Here is a 19,664-nt window from a genome sequence, read left to right on the forward strand (position 1 = left end):
TCCAGGTTAATGTATGACCCCTGAAATAACGATATTCTGTCAAAAACCATTTTTTTTACTAAACTTGAAATTGTGATTTCCAGTTTTTTTCTTTTTTGTTTTGACACAAACGTGGGACATAAACGTAATTATTACAAAGCACACATGTACATCTCGCTTATTTGGAAATGTCAATAGCAATACAAATGAAATAACGGTCTTTTCTTGCAGCAAAATGGTCAGACTGAGCCTTCACACCTACCTAATAACCCTAGACCTAATGACGAGACCAAACCTCCGTTTCTGTCCTTAGGGTTTAAAGTCTCTTCCAACTTCATTTTGATACAATTTCACAAATGTATCCTTGTAGCAAGCCAGTCCCAATTCATGTATATTTATAATGCTTACTCACTAGAAAGCCACGTCCGGAATACCAGGAAGAAGGCAACTGTATTGCTCATCCAGCTATTGTTCAATTTTACGTGGGGCTCCCTACTGAAATCCTTCCAACAGTTCACTCCAGCTATACCGGGTTGTAGTGAGCACTCGTCAAGTGTATCCAGAGGAATTCATTCAACTATGTGACTATCTCGATGCAGCTCTTTTTCCAGCCATGAGGCTTGTTCAGAGTGAAAACTTGCTGCTCTGAGTCGTCTTCTAGTGGAACGAGATCTCCTCGCCATAGCAAAATTAACCTGTAGCTATCTGAGAAAGTCTCATGTCCCTGATTCTCACTTCAGAGATTTGTGCACAATGGAACCATTTTGTGCTCTGAATTTCAACATGATTTTCTGTTGATTAGAAATGAAAATCCTCTATGTTCACTGAAGGTTAACCGTTATTAGGACCATGTAAACATAGGAATTGTAATGTGTCTAGAAATTGCACAAGCAAATATACTCCTAACGTTTCTTGAACATGGATTTTTGGCAGTGGTCAACTCACATGGCTCATCTGTTACATCAGCCACGTTGATGTTTACCAACTGTACATCACCAACGATGTCTCCTTCGACCACACGGGCAGCTATGCCCAAATACTGGCTTGAGCACTATGCCTAAGACGAGGCTGATACTCAACTCTCTCGCCCACAGGAGTGTAATTTTTACGTGAAGTTGTTAGTGTCCTGGAATGGCATATCTCGGTATAACGTGTCACCACACCCATTGGTGTTTTAAGTGGTAATAAAGCACTCGACTGTGCGTGGTACAGGTGGTATTGGATTGCTGCTTAATACTTTACAAGTGTTCACTTATCAAGCGACGTCTGTGAGTTTGATGGATTGTAGCAAGGAGGAGTAGACTACTAACGGGTTTTTTCACTCGTCACGCACAGACCTTCACCCACAGAGCGACCAATAGTCCAAGAGCAGTATAAGATCAGGAATAGCCAGGCTTCCCAGACCTTGTTAGAGGTTAGGATTATGACCGATATAAATAAACATTGTCGTGTGATCGGAAACCGACGACCACCTGCAGGTTGCTGAGAGACCTTCCCACATACGGGCGGTGAGGAAGCCAGCATGAGCTAAACCCTGTTCTAATAAATAAGGTTATTTTATGTTAGGCCTAAGGAAGGAAGCGAGCCAGTACAGTCTTCACTTTCCTTAAAGAAACTACACTTTTTTGATTACTGCATTAACGCAATCCTAAACGATGGAACTTATTCATGCTTTAGAAATCAGACTTTCGACCCATGTGAAAACGTTCATGGAAGTTCTTAATCACTATAACTGTATTCGCCGCACACCGTGTATATCATTTACATGATGACCAAAATGTTTATTCATGAACCACCAGATCATGTAAACATACATCTACAATACAGTAAAACGAACGGCGAAATTGCCTGAATCCATCAATACTAACCTAACACAAAATTATGAAACATAATAATGATTAATCAGCGTCTTTTTCTCGAACAGAATTAGAGTAAATTTAGTATTCATATTTAACTTTAATTTCCGGCAAGGGTTAACTGCATCATCAATGAATATCGTCAACAAGTTCGCATCTCGTTTTCAACATTATGTCTACAATACATATACCACATGGATGTGCCACCATGACACTCTCTCGTGAAAGCTTCTTGCTCAAGTCCTGCAAGAAGATTGCCATCTCAACGTCACCAATGAATACAAGAATCACTGCGAGAGATAAAACTGGGTCATGGTTGACCCAGTCTATAATGACGATTGTTTAATCGCTATTTTCCTTAGCTTGAAAGCCTTTTGACTTTTCAGGAACTCATGTGAACTAGTAATTGAAAAGGGGTACTCTTTCTGCTTCAAGTACAGTTCCATACACGACCGAAGGCTTTTGAAAGACCCGATTGAGTAATCTTCTCCGGAAACTTTACGCACAACGCTGAAGTACTCAACAAGGTACTCGTCAAGTATCTTTGGAGGTATATCTTCTATATATCTGTTGTCTCGACGATGCCCTTCTTTCAGCCAGTTCTCAAAATGAACCACAGCTGAGCGGACATGTACCGTGGTAGAGCCAGGCCTTCCTGCTATGTCAAATCTCTGTCGGTCATCTCTCCCACGGCTGCTCAGCCTTTCCCTGATAGCACCGCCCTGTGCGTTAGTCGTATTGGAACCTTCAGATCTGAGGTAACCGACTCTACCAAGGAATTCTGCTGAAAACAGGAAATAAAGGGTATCATGTCTGACTCAAGGCACATGCACCGCTCACTATAGCCACAAGGAAATATGCAACATCCGAAAGATGGCTAGCACTGCTTTTGTTCGGTCTATAGTAGGTTTACAAGTCAATGTAAACTGAATCTATGTCGGAATATTTGTTACTTCATCATTGACGATTTTAGCATATACCTAGCGGAGTACCTCTCCATGCATTTTACACGCTACCAAGCGTGACCTATTAAATGACCCAAGCCCCCAGTTCCAGATTACTCTTCGGTATAACATATAATCTATCGTTGTGATTTACCGGAAAAAAAGAAAACAAATAGATAAAAAGATATAAAAATTACAATATCTCAACGGCTTTAATCTAAGCTCAGAGGAAAAAGATTGTGGTTATCTCACCGTGCAAAATATACAGTAATGTATATAGGCATTCTCGAGCCGAGATAATATTATACCTTGTATGGTAATGTGGATCAAGATGCTCGAATTTTTTTTTAATCATAATCTGCAAAGGGCCCAAAAGGCAACGCATTCAAATGTCTCTATAAAGGTGATAATTACCTTGGCCAAAAGTAATTAAAATAATTACCAAATGCTGTAATACGATTGCAACCAAATAATGTATTATGGATTAAAATCAGAATGGCACTAAGTCTGCAAAAAAAAATACCGAGTCAATGACAAATGTCACATTCATATCTCCGCGAGGTGTTAATGACATTTGCCAGTAATTGTTAAAATTGCATGCCTCTTCCTTTGCGAAGAAGCGACTGAGTACAAATGATAACGTACAGACGAACAACCTGACTGCCATAGCATAAGGAAGTTGTGGGGGTTCAAATGATGGCATCGTAGAACTGTCTATTGCACTACGTTCCACCCACTGGTCTATGCTAAGGAATCCAAAGCATGTAACCAATGAGAAAAAGAAAATGAAAAAAAAAAAATACATGAACCGGCGTATGTTACGTTAGTATTGAAACGGTGTTCTCAGTACGTTATTTTTCTCTTTAGGAAATGGTTGTAATATAGCCGAAATAACGTTCAACCAGGAACATTCATTCTTTCAATATGCCATTTGAAGTGGCCAGCACAACTTTTAAAATTCAGCCAACCGGACAAGTACATGTATAAACAAAAATAACTTCAGTCTAACTGGCACGCAAACTGACCAGGGGGTCAGTTTATTTCCTATATGCCACATGTAACTAGTTACTATCACAAAAATGTCATTTAAACCCTTCTTAGACAATATGAATGCTATAAAACTAGAATAAATTCCGCGGAAACCACATTAAAGTTTAAAAAAATTTCACAACAAACTTTCCATTCAGAAGACTATTTTCCACACCAAAACGTCTGCATTTCGTACTTATATGAACAGTGAACAAAGCTCTAGTGTAATTTAAAATCCTAAATGGAAGGAAATGAATAAAAATAACAAGTACATGCACATTTAGGAGACAAACAAAATTTCTGTTTTCTCGCAGCCTTCGTTGAAAGCCCAGTCTCAGTGATGCCCACCAGATACCTCAATCTCTCGGTATACAGACACCGGGTCGATTAACCTTTCAAAGCTATAGGTAGTGCGCTACCGTAGCTGGAATTCAAAGCGTGACATTAGCTACCAGCATTAACAAATATAAATACTGTCTGTTAAGTTTACAGATTTCTGATAAAACCGGCTGTACCAAGAAAACACTTCGGCAATATCCTGACATGTAATTTGTGCCAACCAAGTACATGTACAGCTAAGCTGATTTAATAGTGTTCCTATATCAGCATGTGGACCGCACGTAACGTAGCCAGCTGCCAATATAAACGAAGGATCCAGTCACCAGCTATCTGTGTACATTCATGATTCATGAGTTTTTCATGATCATGAATTTTCTTAGCCTATAAGCTTTCTGGCTTTTCATGAACTCCACAGAATTTGTAATCGACAAAGGATAGTTCTTCAGTTTCAAGTGATGTTTCATACAGGATCGTAGGCTTTGGAAAGAGGCTATAGTGTAATCTTCTCCCGAATGTTTTTGTACTCCTCTGAAGTATTCAGCAAGGTACTCGTCAAGTGCATTCGGAGGTATATCCTCTATGTGTCTATCGTCTCGATAACGTCCTTCTTTCAGCCAGCTTTCAAAGTGTAAGACAGCGGCTTTGACATTTCTTATACTGGAGCAAGGCCTCCCTTTCATGCCAAACCTTTGGCTGTCCATATTAGTGTCACGGCTGCTAGACACTCCTTCTGAGAAACCACCCTTCGGCTTAGAAGTTCTCGCGTAATTGACTCTACCAGGGAATTCTGCTGAGAACAGAAAGTGAGATGCTAGGAGTCACACAAGACTTTCTTGATCAAAAAGGTATATAAGCCGCCATATACAGGCATGATAAAATAGAAAAATATCTCAGGCGTCTAAATCTCTGCCTCATTTGAATCCTAAACGTAAGTACCGCATAAGTAAATTTGCTTACATGCTGTCCTCTAAACCGCTGAGAGTTCAAACACTGATAAAACAGTACATAATCACTTAGTCCAGAAGTATGTTGCAATGTACCTGGTCCACCATATGTCAACTTCGCTAAAGAAATGAATACAGAAACCTCTTGTATTTATCTGAGCACTTGTGCATTCATTATTACCAATACAAATAAGGGTAAAAACAGAGTAACGATGACAGTGCCATAGTCGATGAATGGTACAAATTCTGTCTTAAGGTACTGAAACTTCACTGCTTTTTATTTTATAAAACCACGTATGTATATCGAAGTTCCCCAGCCCCAACAATAGAGTTTAACGAAAGTATTCTTAAGGAAAAACTTGCTTTAATCCAACGAGAAGCCCAATCATGCGGAACAAACAATGGAAACATATGAATGTTGTGGTACTGACAAACGCTGGGACAGCTATAAGGGACTTACGGCCAAGCTAAATTGTTTTAAGGTCTGACTGCATTATTAATGAAAAAAGACGCGGGTAAACTGTACACACATGATGTATGCAGGTATATAACAGGTGTGATTATTTCTGCAGAAAGTGAAGAAAGCTAATGGAACTATTTCCAACAGGAGCGAAATGAAAGCCCAGCACTGACAGCGTCACATACCATGAAAAACGTGGAAGAGTACCAGAAAGGGATTTTTTTGAAATTATCAGAATGGCCTTGTAGGTATAATGGACTTGAATAATCGATTGGAATGCAAAACAGTATGACGTCGTACGTTAGAACAATCATACATCTAGGAATGACCAAAACTTTCGAAACTTCAGCATCTCAGTATTTTTGGCGAACAGCGTTCTTCACTAAACTCTGTCCCTCGATGCACGGCAATAGTTGCTTTGCTTCACATAGGGCTTCCCAGATCGCATAACTTCATCTTCAACTTTCTAATTCACCTATTCTATTTGGCATACTAACGAAATTCCTTGATGAAATATTTTACAACAAACTCTAAGTGTAGGTTGGTTATGAATAACTTAAACACAAAGACATCAACGCAGTGTGTGATACAATATTGGTAGTTGTACTACGCACGAAACAGGTAAAACTATGTGAAGTTTAAGTACAAATGTGTCCTTATGTTAAAGCAATGTATGCATGACAGCAAAGTCGATAGACACATGAAAGAAACTTAAAACAACTTCTAGTGTCTTTGTTTACCAGAAAATCAAATGTGAACAAAAGAATGCAAACAACGCAATAAGTAAAATACAAAGAGGTGTTCTAAAACTGACCCTACGGTGTTACCGGTCGTGTTTAACACAGTCAAAACCTATTAATGTGCCTTACAAAAACGATCCTCAACCACTCATTTTTAAAATCCCGTGATGTACTGTAATTTTCCATTAATATATGACACACCACAAGCCAATATGTCAGCTAAGCTCTATGGCGACATCATCTTAAAAAAACTTGGTGGCCGATGTAAAGCTCCAGACCCTACTACCAACAGGTAACTTTACATATCAGGTGAACACTGAAAGGCCCTTATCATCCTGCCTTCTTCACCCAGTAGTGGAAGACCCGGAATTCGTCGTATATTGCATAGTCAACATTTTTCTACTTTTAAAAGCCATTTGGCTTTTGGTAAACTCAATCGATCCTGTGATTGAACACGGGTAATTCACTTGCTTCAGGTAAATCTCTATACAAGACCTAAGACTGCTGAAAGAAGCGACGGAATAATCTTCTCCGGACTGTTTGCGTACAATGCTGAAGTACTCAGCAAGGTACCCGTCAAGCGTTTCCGGGGAAATATCCTCTATGTGCCTACGATCCCCGTGCTTCCCTTCCTTAAGCCAGTGTTCGAACTGCACAACGGCTAATCTGACGTGTCTGTTCGTGGAATCGGGTCTTCCACAAACGTCAAATCTCCGGCTATAAGTCTCCGTTCCATGAATGGAGCTTCTTCTTCTTGGACCACGGTGTATGTCCTCCGAAGTGGAATGCTGCAGTCTGACGCATTCGATTCCACCTACGAGACCTGCTGCGGACAAGAAAGTGAAAGCTATGATGTTCTCTTAGAAAACATAAGATTGTCTTCGGAATGACGAAAAATAAAACGAAAACGCACATGATGATCTCGAGACACAAATACTGAGTCGTATCTGATAAAGACAGTAATCACCGCAGAAATCCACATACCAGATCAATATCGAAGTGAATATGATCCTAGACAATATCGCGCAGGTAAAAAAAAAACAAAAAAAAAAAAAACGCCAGGTCATACCTCATAATAAAGAACCAGTTGTATAACATCTAGGGAAGAAGTTTCAGATCCATACCTTTACACTGAGCTAACCGTGTCACTGTAAAGCGGTGTACTTAACTTCGCTACTATAATGAAGGGTAAGCTATCCGTAGAGCATCGTCAGGTCATCGCAGCACAAATCTGGTTTCACCTGCACAAATACGTTTTTATCAATGTATGTTAAAAGTCAAGTTTATGTCAATGCGCAATGTGAATCGCGACAGGTGAGATGACGTAGTACTTTGCACCAAGTTGTTACTGCAAAACTTGCATGAAACCCTGAGCGAGGTAAATTGTCAAACCCCGCGTTTTATCCGATACGTGTGACCATTTGCCAACTATCAGGCTACTGTGGTTGCTACGGCTTTTGTACTCCAATTGTAGACAAGAGATATTAAAACGTACAGGCTTGCTACAATTTCTCAAATATGAGCTTCACCCAATCATTTAGATCCCGCGGAGATGGACAAAGTACATATTTATTTAGAAACTTCACATTTATAAAACATCAGTTTCTTGTTCGTTTGCACTATAATGTATTGTGTGTCATCTAATTTATTCATTTTATATTTTAAAAGCTGAAACGCTTACACTCAAAATAACGTCTTAATAGGTGAAATCTAGAGTAGAGACAGGTATTTTATTGCATGACTTGTAGATATGTATATGCCTTCACATATTGCTCGACGTGCGCAAGAGAATTAAACGACAAGTTTCTCTAGCCTAGAAGAATGAATAAAAATAGCTTGCAGTTAACGCCACATCGACAATATTACAGCCTTTTTGGCCAGAACGTGCGCATACCGGAAGGAAGTCATGGTTTTCAATGTGATAAAGACAACACCCAAAATCAATCAAAAATAGACGAACATTTTAAAACCAGCCAAAATAGCACGGACCACCAATAGTAATCGAAAAACAATTAATATGTTTCAAATATGTAATCTAGAAAAATGTATACAGTAGGCAATCTAGATAACTGTTTACAGAAATGTTTCAGAATTATGTTTTCTTATATGGACCGTAGGTTTTAAATAATTAATGACACCCTGGCCATAGACGCTGTCGGCTAAATCAAATATAAAAGTCCACTTGAGCAGACAATGCTATGGACGTAAACATATAACCAATAGATCACGTTAGCTAGATGAAGCATTAGTCATCTATGGGTCATGTTTATTTATGCAATTTGTGAGAATGTTTGCCAACCAGCCGCCTTTTATCGGCATACATGTGTTGGCAACCTTTAACATCTTTGACAACACACACCTACAGTACATTATTCAAGGAGCAATCTATCTTCTGCACTCTGCTTAGATCTAACTGATTCGCAAACCGCTGATAGTCGTAATATTTCATTTTTCCTTTCCTTGAAAGCGTCTTGGCTCCTCCTGAACTGGACAGAACTTATGATGGAAAATGGGTATTTCTTTTCTTTCAGGTAGTGCTCCAGACAAGATCGAATGCTCTTGAATGTTGCGGCGGTGTAGTCTTTTCCTGACTGTTTCTGTATAGTCTTAAAGTACTGTGCGAGATAATGATCCAGATTGTCCGGAGGAATGTCTTCCATTCGTCTGTTTTCTCGATGGTCTCCTTCCTTCAGCCACTTCTCAAACTGATTCACAGCTCTCTTCACGTGGTGTATTGTTGAACAGTATGCCCGACCAAAGCTGAACCTTTCTTGCTCACCGGCTTTCAAATGTGCCCTTCTCAGAGGCAAGGTTGCCATGACTTTCCCTGGAACCTGGTTGTTCTTATTCTCCCCTGTAGGACGAGAACCAGAAAAAATGATGTCTTCCTTGGATGAAAACAGGGGCAGAATTCCAGCATACAATAGGTTTGTTATGTGTGCACAGATATCATAAAAGGATGTTCCACATAAGTAATATCCAAGAGCGGAGGCCAGACACCGCACGCTAAATGAAAGCTTTCTGAAATACCAAAACGAATTCCCAAACAACATACTAGTATAATATATTACTGACGGCGTGTGATCCTCAGTCAGATAAATACCTGGTCAAACTATACTCGAAGCTGTAATTTATACGTTTGGATACCTCGTCGACGCTTTAATCGCTCTAAAGTTCACGAGATAGGACGGGGAAAGTCTCAAAATGAGAATTCCCCTATTACCAAATGTCTCTATAAAATGGGGAGGTTAAAATCTGTTTCACAAATTTCATTTCACACTGACAACTCTTTGGTCGCCTTGTAACTCCATTTCACAAAGGGGTTATTTTTTTTTTTTTTAAAAATGGGATAAAATGCTTGTGTAGTTTGATTTCTACCTCCATGTAAAACTTTAAAATACGCGCCATAAAATCACTCACGAGCTATTTCCCTCGAATTCCAGATGCAATGAGGTGAGCCTTTTTCATGCTGTCAGAAAGGTCCAGCGGTCATTAACTGGCGCTAGATGAATAGGGTTTTGTTCAGCCAGATGACATTTTACATATTTGACGGTATTTAGTTTTCTGAATTGTGTTTTATGGCCATTTTATGTTTTATGTCACCTATTCGACAGCGTTAGCTCTTTTCCAGTTTGCTTTTCTTACATTCCTTACGTTTTCATTCCTTTTCCATGTATCAGTACGCATGTAATTTATTAAAAATTACCAGTTGACGCAAATGCCAGTTCTTATCATTCAAACAGACAACATATACCCTTATAGCTGTTTGATGTTTGAAACCCAACATAGTGTGTTGTCGCTACGGCATTTCGAGGATTTGCCAAATTAGCCACAATAAAGACATCGCACTGTTACAATGTGACACCTACAATTTCCTGTTAGCATAAATGGCTATTGGTTGTAATACCTTATTTCAATGAGTACACATTATAAATAGCAAATCTTCGGCATACTAATCATATGGCAGGGCTGAAAAAAATCAAGAAATCAAGTCAACGTTCAGTCTGAACAACATAGTAAAGTCAGTTCCCAGATGAAGAAGGCTAAAACAATGTCTATCATAATTTTTGAAACAACGAAGGCTCTTTTTGCACACGAAATTTACCTCCACAAATAACAACAGAAAGGATCAGTTCAAACGTTGATAAAAATGAAACGTCACTGATATTCATGTCCAAACACCAGTGTCATCGTGCTATATTTAATCCATGTTAAAGCTAATTTTTACATACTTTTGAGCAAGCAGCCCCATCGATCAGCTTTCCTAGCATCTCATAGCACAAGTCTTCTCCCTGAGATCATAGCGGTGACTATCATTAATGAGCAATATTCTCGGATTCCACTCACATGGAATGCAGCTAGTTCTGCACACCCCAAATTTCAATAACCCTTTAATAATCATAAGCCCTGGGGGTCACGGTTAAAAGCATATAGAAAGGAACTAAATCAGATTTCTAGTTTTCCGGAATTTAGAAGTCATTTTGGCACACAGTTATTTCAATTTCGATAACTTCTGCTTGAAAACCTCTTGGCTCCTCACGAATTTCTGATCACCAATGATGGAGATGGGATATCCCACTTCCTTTAGATAGTGCTCTATACACGAGCGAAGGCTTTTGAGGGACCCAATGGAATACTCTTCGCCGGACACTTTCTTCAAATCGCCGAAATACACGGCCAGATATTCGTCCAGAGTCTCCGGAGGTATTTCATCGATCCGTCTCTCGTCACGAAAATCGCTCACCCTGAGCCACTTTTCAAAGTTCACAACAGCTCCACGGATTTGCTGCTTGGTGGACAAGGACCGGGTACCCATCGAAAATCTGTCTTTGACGCACTGGAGGCTGTCGTGTTTACCTACACCATGCCCCTCTTTCTGGATAACGCGACGCATGACTGACTGACTTCCTCCGAATGTCGCATTTGTAGTCATGAATTCTGTTGGACGAAAATAAAAAGACAACGATATTTTCTTCGGTCATGTGACAGTCTCAACGATGACGCATATAACAGACACAATGAAAAGACAAAACAAATAATTCGAAAGACAAACTTTTGTCATGAGTAGATTATTTATTCAATGTTTAAAATAATAGATAACGAATAGTAATGGCACAATGCATGTTTATGTATTCACCAGCTATTTTGACCCAGGCCATAAGATATCAATAAAATGACCTTGCAAGAATCGCACCAAGCATTGTTTTCAACAGTATGTAAAATATACTCAGCTATGTTAAGGTTATAATAGAAATATACGCATGAGGATACTGTGATATGTTCAGCTAAAACAAATAGTTAGATAACACAAATTACAACAGCAAAGAATCACAACAGTGCAAGCACAAAAGAACAGGAACAGAAAGAAATGACATTCGAATAGACTGATGTAGGTTTGATTAATACAAAAAAAACCACTCTACAGACGGGATATCTTAAAAAATGTATCAATTAAATTTCAACAAACCTCCATCACTGTCCGTTCTACCAGATAGCACCATGAATTTTCTTCTGTTAAAAGTTTACACTTTCTTGGCTACAATACAGTGTCAAGGAGGGGTATTGAAAATATATGCATATAAAAAAGTATAAAGACTACAGCCGAAAATGTACTGCTGTTTTCAGCAAATGAGGCAAACCAAAAACCCACATAATTAATAACCATCACAAGTTGCTGAGCGAACAAGAACGAGTGGTAAGTGTTTGAAACTCACAGGTACATCAGCAAGGTCACAGGTTTGGTCTAATACATGGTAGTCACCTATTGTAGTTGCTGAGAGAATAGGAATTAAATATGACTTGGTAAATGTAGAGTAACTATGCTGAAGTACTACTATTGTTGTTGTGTTCCTTCAAGTGGCAGTTTCCTGGGTTTGAAGTACCGAGCTGCGAAGACCAGCACTGGGCGCAACTGATGAATATATTCATGTGAATTCATGACGAGCATTTGACACAATTTGCATGTACATCTGAATTCATCATCGAGGCTGTTGGATATGAACTCTTTCCAGTTTGTGCTTCCTGCGCTTGAATGCTTGCTGGCTATTCACAAAGCACTGCGATTTGGTGATGGAACTGCCGTAGCCCTGTTCCTTGAGGTACAGTTCTAGACAGGATCGGACATTCTTCAATGAAGACGGTGTGTAATCCTGGCCAGATGGTTTCTGGATGTTACCGAAGAAGTCAACAAGGTAGGCGTCAAGTTCCTCCGGAGGAATATGCTCTACGTTGCGATTGTCCTTCATGGAACCAACCCAGATCCACCTTTCGAACAGCTTCACCGCCGCTTTCACGTGTCTGGCTGTCGACCTGGAGATGAGAGGGTTCAATATCAAGCAGTCAAACCGCTGTCGTTCCTCAGCTCGATGCGAAGGCCAAAACGCTGGCCTCCCGAAGTCAGCTTCCTGTGAGGTACATGTGGGGTTCCCCTGTTGTACTTCGCTGCTGACTTCGTCGGCCTTCCCAGACAAATCCATGGCTGCCAGTCCTGTTCAGCGAGAAACAAGACGAATCAGACATGGATGGCTACGACCTCATCCTCACGTCTATCAAGTCATTTTCCAAAAATGTAGAACTTAAAATAACTTCAGCATGCTGAGAAATGTTCTTTTAAACAGTGAGTTTTTGCCCTTTCTGCAATATCAGTCTTGTGACAATGAGTTTTTGGCCTTTCTGCAATATGAGTCTTGTGACAATCAGTATTTGTAATTGGAGGACACAACACTTGGGTAAGTATATCCAGATATGCATCATAAATCAATTTTTTTTTTTTCAACGATTATTTGACAAAGGGAACACAATACGTTAGATCTGCCTTTTGACATCAAAGCGATCTTAATGCTACGTGTTGATCACTGTCTATTTCAATGATCAATCCGTAACACAGAATTCATTCAGAAAACCATAAGGTTTTGGCTTTTCCATAATATCAATCCGATGGCAGTCAACACCAGCAAAATGAGAAGGTGGAACAGGGTCGGGTCAGTGTTCATTATCACGTCATGCATTCAAAAAAACAGAATACAATATACTAACGCTGTCGTAAATACTTCACGTTATACAGGTTGATTAATGTTAATTTCAAACAATACATTCTTAACGAATGAATGAATACTTGAGGTTTAACGTCGTACTTAGTAGTTTTTCATTCATATGACGCCGAGGACACATGCGTGTATATAAATACTGTGTCTTATTTTGGCAGGGCGAGTCCATGCCGTCAAAGTGCTGCATCCATTGAAGTTTTATGCCCAAGACACCAGACATGACACCTTAGCAAGTCACATTATACTGACAGCGGTCAACCAGTCCTGTTTCCTTGCTCTGACCTCAAGCCAAGTGAGACAGAAGCAAATACGATTTTAAAAGTCTTTGGTATGATCCCACGCAAGTTTGTGTTAAAAAGAGCTACAAGGGTGACAACAAGCATATCAAATTTGTCATCGAGAGGATTTGCTGTTCTGCACACGGTTGTAAAGACAAGTCGTTGAAAAACCATGGAATTATTTTTTCAACCGGTCCGGACAATTTGGCTCTCAAAAGGGCATCGATTTACAGCACAAGACAGAAGGATTTTGCACCCACCAAAAACAGCCGTATCTGCTTTCGCCATTATGCGGCTAACAGCTAAGAGAGGAACACAACTGAATTTTAACGAGGGCGCCTGTGCACAGTAGTGATAAAATACTATTAACTGAATTGAAAACTGACAGATAATAAATCGCTGTACACTAACGCCGACGTCAACGCCGTAAATGTATTTATATTGTCCACCAATCGGTGTTTTTATGAAGCGGGGGGAGGGAAGGAAGGAATAGTAAATAAATATTAAATCATAAGACTGGATAAAACTTACCAGCCCCTATTATTGGTGCGGTTGGAAACACTTGAAAACATATTCCACCTCATAAAACTTGGAATCTGAAGTCTGACACAGAGACACTGGCACTGACAAAGATGCCAGTGTCATAAATTGGGACTTCAAGATCGTCCACTTCAGGTTCACATTGATACGGGAGTGTATTTGTTTCTGTGTAGCTAAAATTCATCTCCAAAATGACATGGGTTTGATACGAATTCCCAGCTTATGTAAACCAGCCTGACTTGGGTTGGCCATCTATGGCGTCACCTGCTGAGTTTTACTCGGCGGCCTGCTGGAGATAGGCTAGAGTAGTAAATCTATTGTTTTGCTACATTCAAAGTCATGATTACGTTTCTCAGAAGCCCTCCCGGTAATATACTGCTTAAACAGGTTCTTTATATTTAGGACCCGTAACCAAATCTGGATATTATTCCTTCAAGGTAAAAATGCATCCACAAGGAAGTTCGTTGCACATTAATGGCAGATTGAATTCTTCCACATTTTATGTTCGAAACGCGCAAAATACGTCATCAAACTAAGGACTCCTACCCCTGTCAACTTGCTTCATTTAAGGTTAACCGTGAGTAATTCATACCACTGTACCCAAGAATTGCACCAGGAGTAGTTAGTCCTGGGGAACTAATTGTACATTATCAAACAAACCGTCTTTGCCTGTGCTCGAAGAAACTAAAAACTTGTCCTGGATTACCCCACCCTCCTCACCAATGTAGGTTACCATGGTAACAAAATACTATAAGTATGATCTTATTCAAAGGACGTATCATCAAAAAATAATGGCCTTGCTCAGCTGAATGTTTGATATGGTGCCGATAAATGTTCATAATATATATGCACAAGTGGTGACATAGCTCTAAGTATATTTAGTTGAACATTTCACTACATAAAGAAAATCAGTTTCACACTTACATATGTCACAAAAATAAATCAGCCAAATTAAAAGACGCCGATAATCTGTTTCTATCAGCAGCAAAATTACTCAAAAACGAAACCCCACTCCGCCCAAAAAAGAAGGTAATTCCGAAACCATTTCGGCGTAATCTCATCACCAAGTTTATACAATTACCACCTTTATTAGGCGAAGCTAAACATGATCTACATATATACATTTAAAACAACAAGTTTACGGAATTAAACCCATTCTGTATCGCCTCGATAATACTCGTCGTCCTCTGTCGGAACAAAATCAAAATGGGTCCAATCCACGAGATTAAAGCCAAGGGATTAATCAACCAGCCTCTTGGACACAAGGAGCGAAAGGAAGACCGTTAAAATCCCATCCATCTTGGTTCAGACAGCCGTCAGCAAAATTCCTAGCTCACTACTCGCAATACACTGCATTAGGGCGAACGCTTAGCCGTGCTAAAAAAACACCTGTCTGATTTTGTAGGGGATTGATGGACTGCAAGAACAACTCTCTCAGTAATTTCTCTCGTCGTGAAGTGTGATAAATTGTGACAGTAAAATGGTAACCTTGTCTCAGAGGGGCGACTTTACAACTTTACCTTCAATGAAATCCTAAACTTATCATTCGCCAAGAGCCGTCCATTTTGCAGCCACTTTTTTCCATTCGTTTTCTTTCGGCCTCTGACCAACCTTGAACAATCTTTCGGGATTACTTCTACATAACTCTTATGCCCAATGCTGATGGCACGGACAGCTCGTGCTCATATTATTGAAGAGTGTCGCAAATTTAAACAACTAAATGTACATGTAACTAGCTTCCTCATATTAAGTTCTGCCCGATTTCCTCAAACCATAATGCTGGTCGCCGTCGTATAAGTAAATATTCTTGAGTACCGCATGTAACACCGATCAAATTAAAAAAAAAAATCAAAACAGCAACAGCAGTATTGAAACACGTGATTCCATTGGTTAACATGGAACTAGATCAAACAAGGTCCCGTGAAAACCATAAGAGAAAAGACATTAAAAGACAACACTAGACAACTAAATGTATATATGTATTGATAAAGTGTCACATTAAACCTAAAAAAAAAATTGCCATGTAGGATAACCGAGATATCGCGGTTCACAGTAAGAAAACCCCCCAAAAGGAAAAATAGAACGGGCCGCCATTCTATCAGTTTTAACCATCAAGAGAGAGATATTTTTACCACCCGAGAACCCATCTGTTCACAGTCACCCGCTCCTAGTTCACCATTTTGACATGTAGAAGTAGTGTTTAATCAGTTGTGTTCCCTTTGATTACAAGAAACTTCTGACACAATTCTTCAAAGCCATTTTCAACGATAAAGTGGTAATGGAATACGTCTGGCGTTATTCCCCTTGGAGTATTCTCCTTGGTGTCAAACAAGGGACCACAATGCATGGCCTTGGGTTGTAATAATAACGATGACGGTAATAATAACGATGACGGTAATAATAACGATGACCGTAATAATAACGATGACCGTAATAATAACGATGGCGGTATTAATTCTTGTACCCAGTCGGTTTATGTGTTTACTCTCCAGGCGATGTTGGCAAATCCTCTGAAAACTGTGTTCGATTCCCGGCAGCAAATTCCTCACCAGGTCTCGAAAGAGACAGTCTCCGTAGTCTAAACGCAACTTGACTACGGTGAAACGCGAGAGACCTCGTGATTGACTCCGGATAAATCTGGTCCTTCAAATGCAGTTCTAGATATGATCGTAAAGCACCCAGAGAGAATGGCGTGTAGTCGCCGCCGTACGGTTTTTTTATCTTGCCGAAATAATCCACAAGGATTCCGTCCAACTCCTCAGGCGGGATATCCTCGATCTTTCGCTGGTCTTTGGTGGGACCTCCGCTCAACCACCTCTCGAAGTTCTTCACGGCCGCCCTCACGTGGCGACTCGTTGACACTGACCGATCATAGTTGGGTATGAATCGATTATCCTTCTTCCCGTGCAAGGATACCCCGTGGCCAGACTCTGGGGTGCTATCAGCTCTGGTGTTAGCGGTAACCATTCCTGTACGGCGAAAAACAATATCATAAATTAGCACTTAGCGTGAACACATGTTTCAGCATTAGAATGAGACTACTGCTGGACATGTAAAACGGCGGAAATATAACACCATCGCTTCCGGACGGGAACACATTGTGGACAGACCTCCGCTCTCGCGTTACCCGAAACTATGCTAGTGTGGCAAGAAGTCACATTCATAATCGGTTAGCACGAAGCTTAACTCTTGAGACCAAAGATATCTTCTAATGTTGGAAAATGTACTGCTGAAATACAATACTTTAGTGTTAGATCATTTGTGTAATGCACACTTCTGTTTTGTCCAATCCGTGGCCTATATGTACAACCCTAAAATCCCAGGTTCATCTAAACGGCTAGAAATAAAGGCGAAGTTAAAGGGTTAGTGTCCAGATTTAACAAATGGTCGTAATTAGAAAAACTGTAACCTGTTTAAAGAGTATATGACGGGTTGGAGAAACACATGTCTTAAGTCCACTCAAAACAACAGATTTTCTGCTCTAGCCGACCTTCAGCCGGCCGTTCACGTAAGCTCAGCGGTGACGTCACAACTGGCCAACCTAAGGCTGGCTGGGCTGGAAATTCGTATCAAAAAGATGCCATTTCGAGATGAATTGATAGGTTTTTCACATCGTGCCCAAGAATATTTCCCTTATACGACGGCGGTCAGCATTATCATGGGAGGAAACTCGCCATAGCCCTGGGGGAAACCCACGACCAGTTGCAGGTTGCTGGAAACCCTTCCCACGTACAGCCTGAGATGAAGCCAGCATAAGACGGACTAGAACCAACAGCTACCACATCGGTGGAAGGTTCCTGGGCAATTGAGCCGCGCTACATGGCAAGCTAACCACCTCGGCCACGGAGCTTCCCTCGAATCAATTTGAACCAACAGTGAATGATGATGCAGTTTCTACTGATGACACGGACACTTTTCAGACGATGAATATGACCTCTGACATTTATAGCCGTAGTGGTAAAACGGACTGGTACAAGCTACATTTATATAGCTTTGTGGTGTGATAAATTCCGTAAAAGTTAACCTATATTTTTACAAATACATTTTGCCTTTGGCCGTTTCACATGTAAATATCATTCATTACCGGAGGGTTTCTAAAGTAATACCTCCCAACGATGACAACTGTTACTGCTGGTATTTCCAACAGTCTGAAGCTGTGTAGTCGTGGAGAATATAAATACTGTGTTGACGTCGGTATCGGTGTACTGAGATTTGGTATTTTGTACGTGATCCAGTTTTCAGTTCAGTTTCGTAGTATTTATAACCATTGTCTCCAGGTGTCAGTGTGGAAAGTGCCTACAAAATCCTCGGTGTCAAATCGTCTGGAAACATGGAAAAAAAATCTAGGTTTCGTCGCTAAACTGTTTTTACAGCCATTGCGTGAAGAAATTCAACCTGGTTGTTGCCACTTTAATTTTAAATATATTTTGCCTCTGGGCGCTTTTTAGCACCGAGCTGAATAGAGAAGCTTTGACAGCTCGTCAGGACTGGTCTTGTATGTAAAAAAAAATCGGCGGAGTTTATCGAGTGTTTGCGGAAAATATGCATAAACCAGCCTCATTGCCTGGTGATTTTAAATGTCATGATACCGAAATTAATGTCCCATTTCTTAGTATTTTCTAATCTTAAAATACGGAGATATCTAATTATGAATAAATAATAGACTAGCCCTTCATGTCTTCAGGCTTTGTTTTAAAGCTGATATATGTAATATGGCCCTAAACCACAATATCTTTCGAATTACTCAATATACCTAATGTTGCACATATGAAGAAGAGCAAAAAATTAAATTTTATTCCGGTCACATTTGGAGTACATTTTGTGCCAAAACAAATATGGTAAACCAATGATCGGATACCACGACGTTTGAAAACGTGTACTTTTGTTAGGTGAACAATTCTTAGTTATGTTTTATCAGAGTTTCATCCAAAAGAGTTTAAATGTATTTTCTATTACTAGCTAAACGCACATATAAGTGATAACCGCAACAATCTTTCGTTCAAAATAAAGAAATGCTCACATCATACATCAATTATCTGTCGTAACTGTAGATAAGGGATATTTTCCTTTGTATGCTGCCAACGAGTAAACAGTCAGCTTGACAAGACTGCACCAGTCTAAACACGTAATACTGCGCCACAATAACATATAGTATGCTTGGCGGCTACTGCTACAGGGTATTGTTGCTTCCAAGAATTCTGACAATTTACAGCGAAGGAATGTTTTGGAAAGGATTCTGTTAACACGCACAGAAGCTGCGCATCATCAGCTACTTCAAACCGAAGGCTAAATGGTAATGAATCAATTCTATAAAAGTATCTTATATCAAAAGTAGAAAGTCAGACTTGCACACATATTTCAGCACCTTGATGTGCTTTTTTTTTTATAACTGGGGTATTGCAATTAGATAACTCAAGCACTTTTGCCACTTCCCGTGCGCACTCAATATACGAAAATTAATATATATTTATTTATTTGTTTGATTGGTGTTTTACGCCGCACTCAAGAA

The 19,664-nt window shown here is 39.9% G+C and overlaps 1 protein-coding gene across 6 annotated transcripts in view; it reads right to left on the reverse strand.

Annotated features, from left to right (window-relative positions):
• Positions 1 to 1,793: 1,793 nt before the first annotated feature.
• Positions 1,794 to 19,664, reverse strand: part of LOC135463713 (uncharacterized) — a 37,457-nt gene continuing 19,586 nt past the window's right edge. Inside the window, exon 4 of one of the 6 annotated variants that reach the window (XM_064741122.1) lies at positions 1,794 to 2,616. In XM_064741122.1, the coding sequence (XP_064597192.1) occupies positions 2,162 to 2,616 (455 nt within the window). In that variant the 3' untranslated portion in view covers positions 1,794 to 2,161. Of the gene's footprint in view, positions 2,617 to 4,364; positions 4,938 to 5,232; positions 7,115 to 7,934; positions 9,146 to 11,367; positions 12,779 to 16,192; positions 17,125 to 19,664 lie in introns of those variants that run through there. The other 5 variants (XM_064741124.1, XM_064741121.1, XM_064741120.1 and 2 more) reach the window with 5 other exon arrangements.

Source organism: Liolophura sinensis, chromosome 3 (assembly GCF_032854445.1).
Source record: "Liolophura sinensis isolate JHLJ2023 chromosome 3, CUHK_Ljap_v2, whole genome shotgun sequence".
Classification (NCBI taxonomy): domain Eukaryota; kingdom Metazoa; phylum Mollusca; class Polyplacophora; order Chitonida; family Chitonidae; genus Liolophura; species Liolophura sinensis.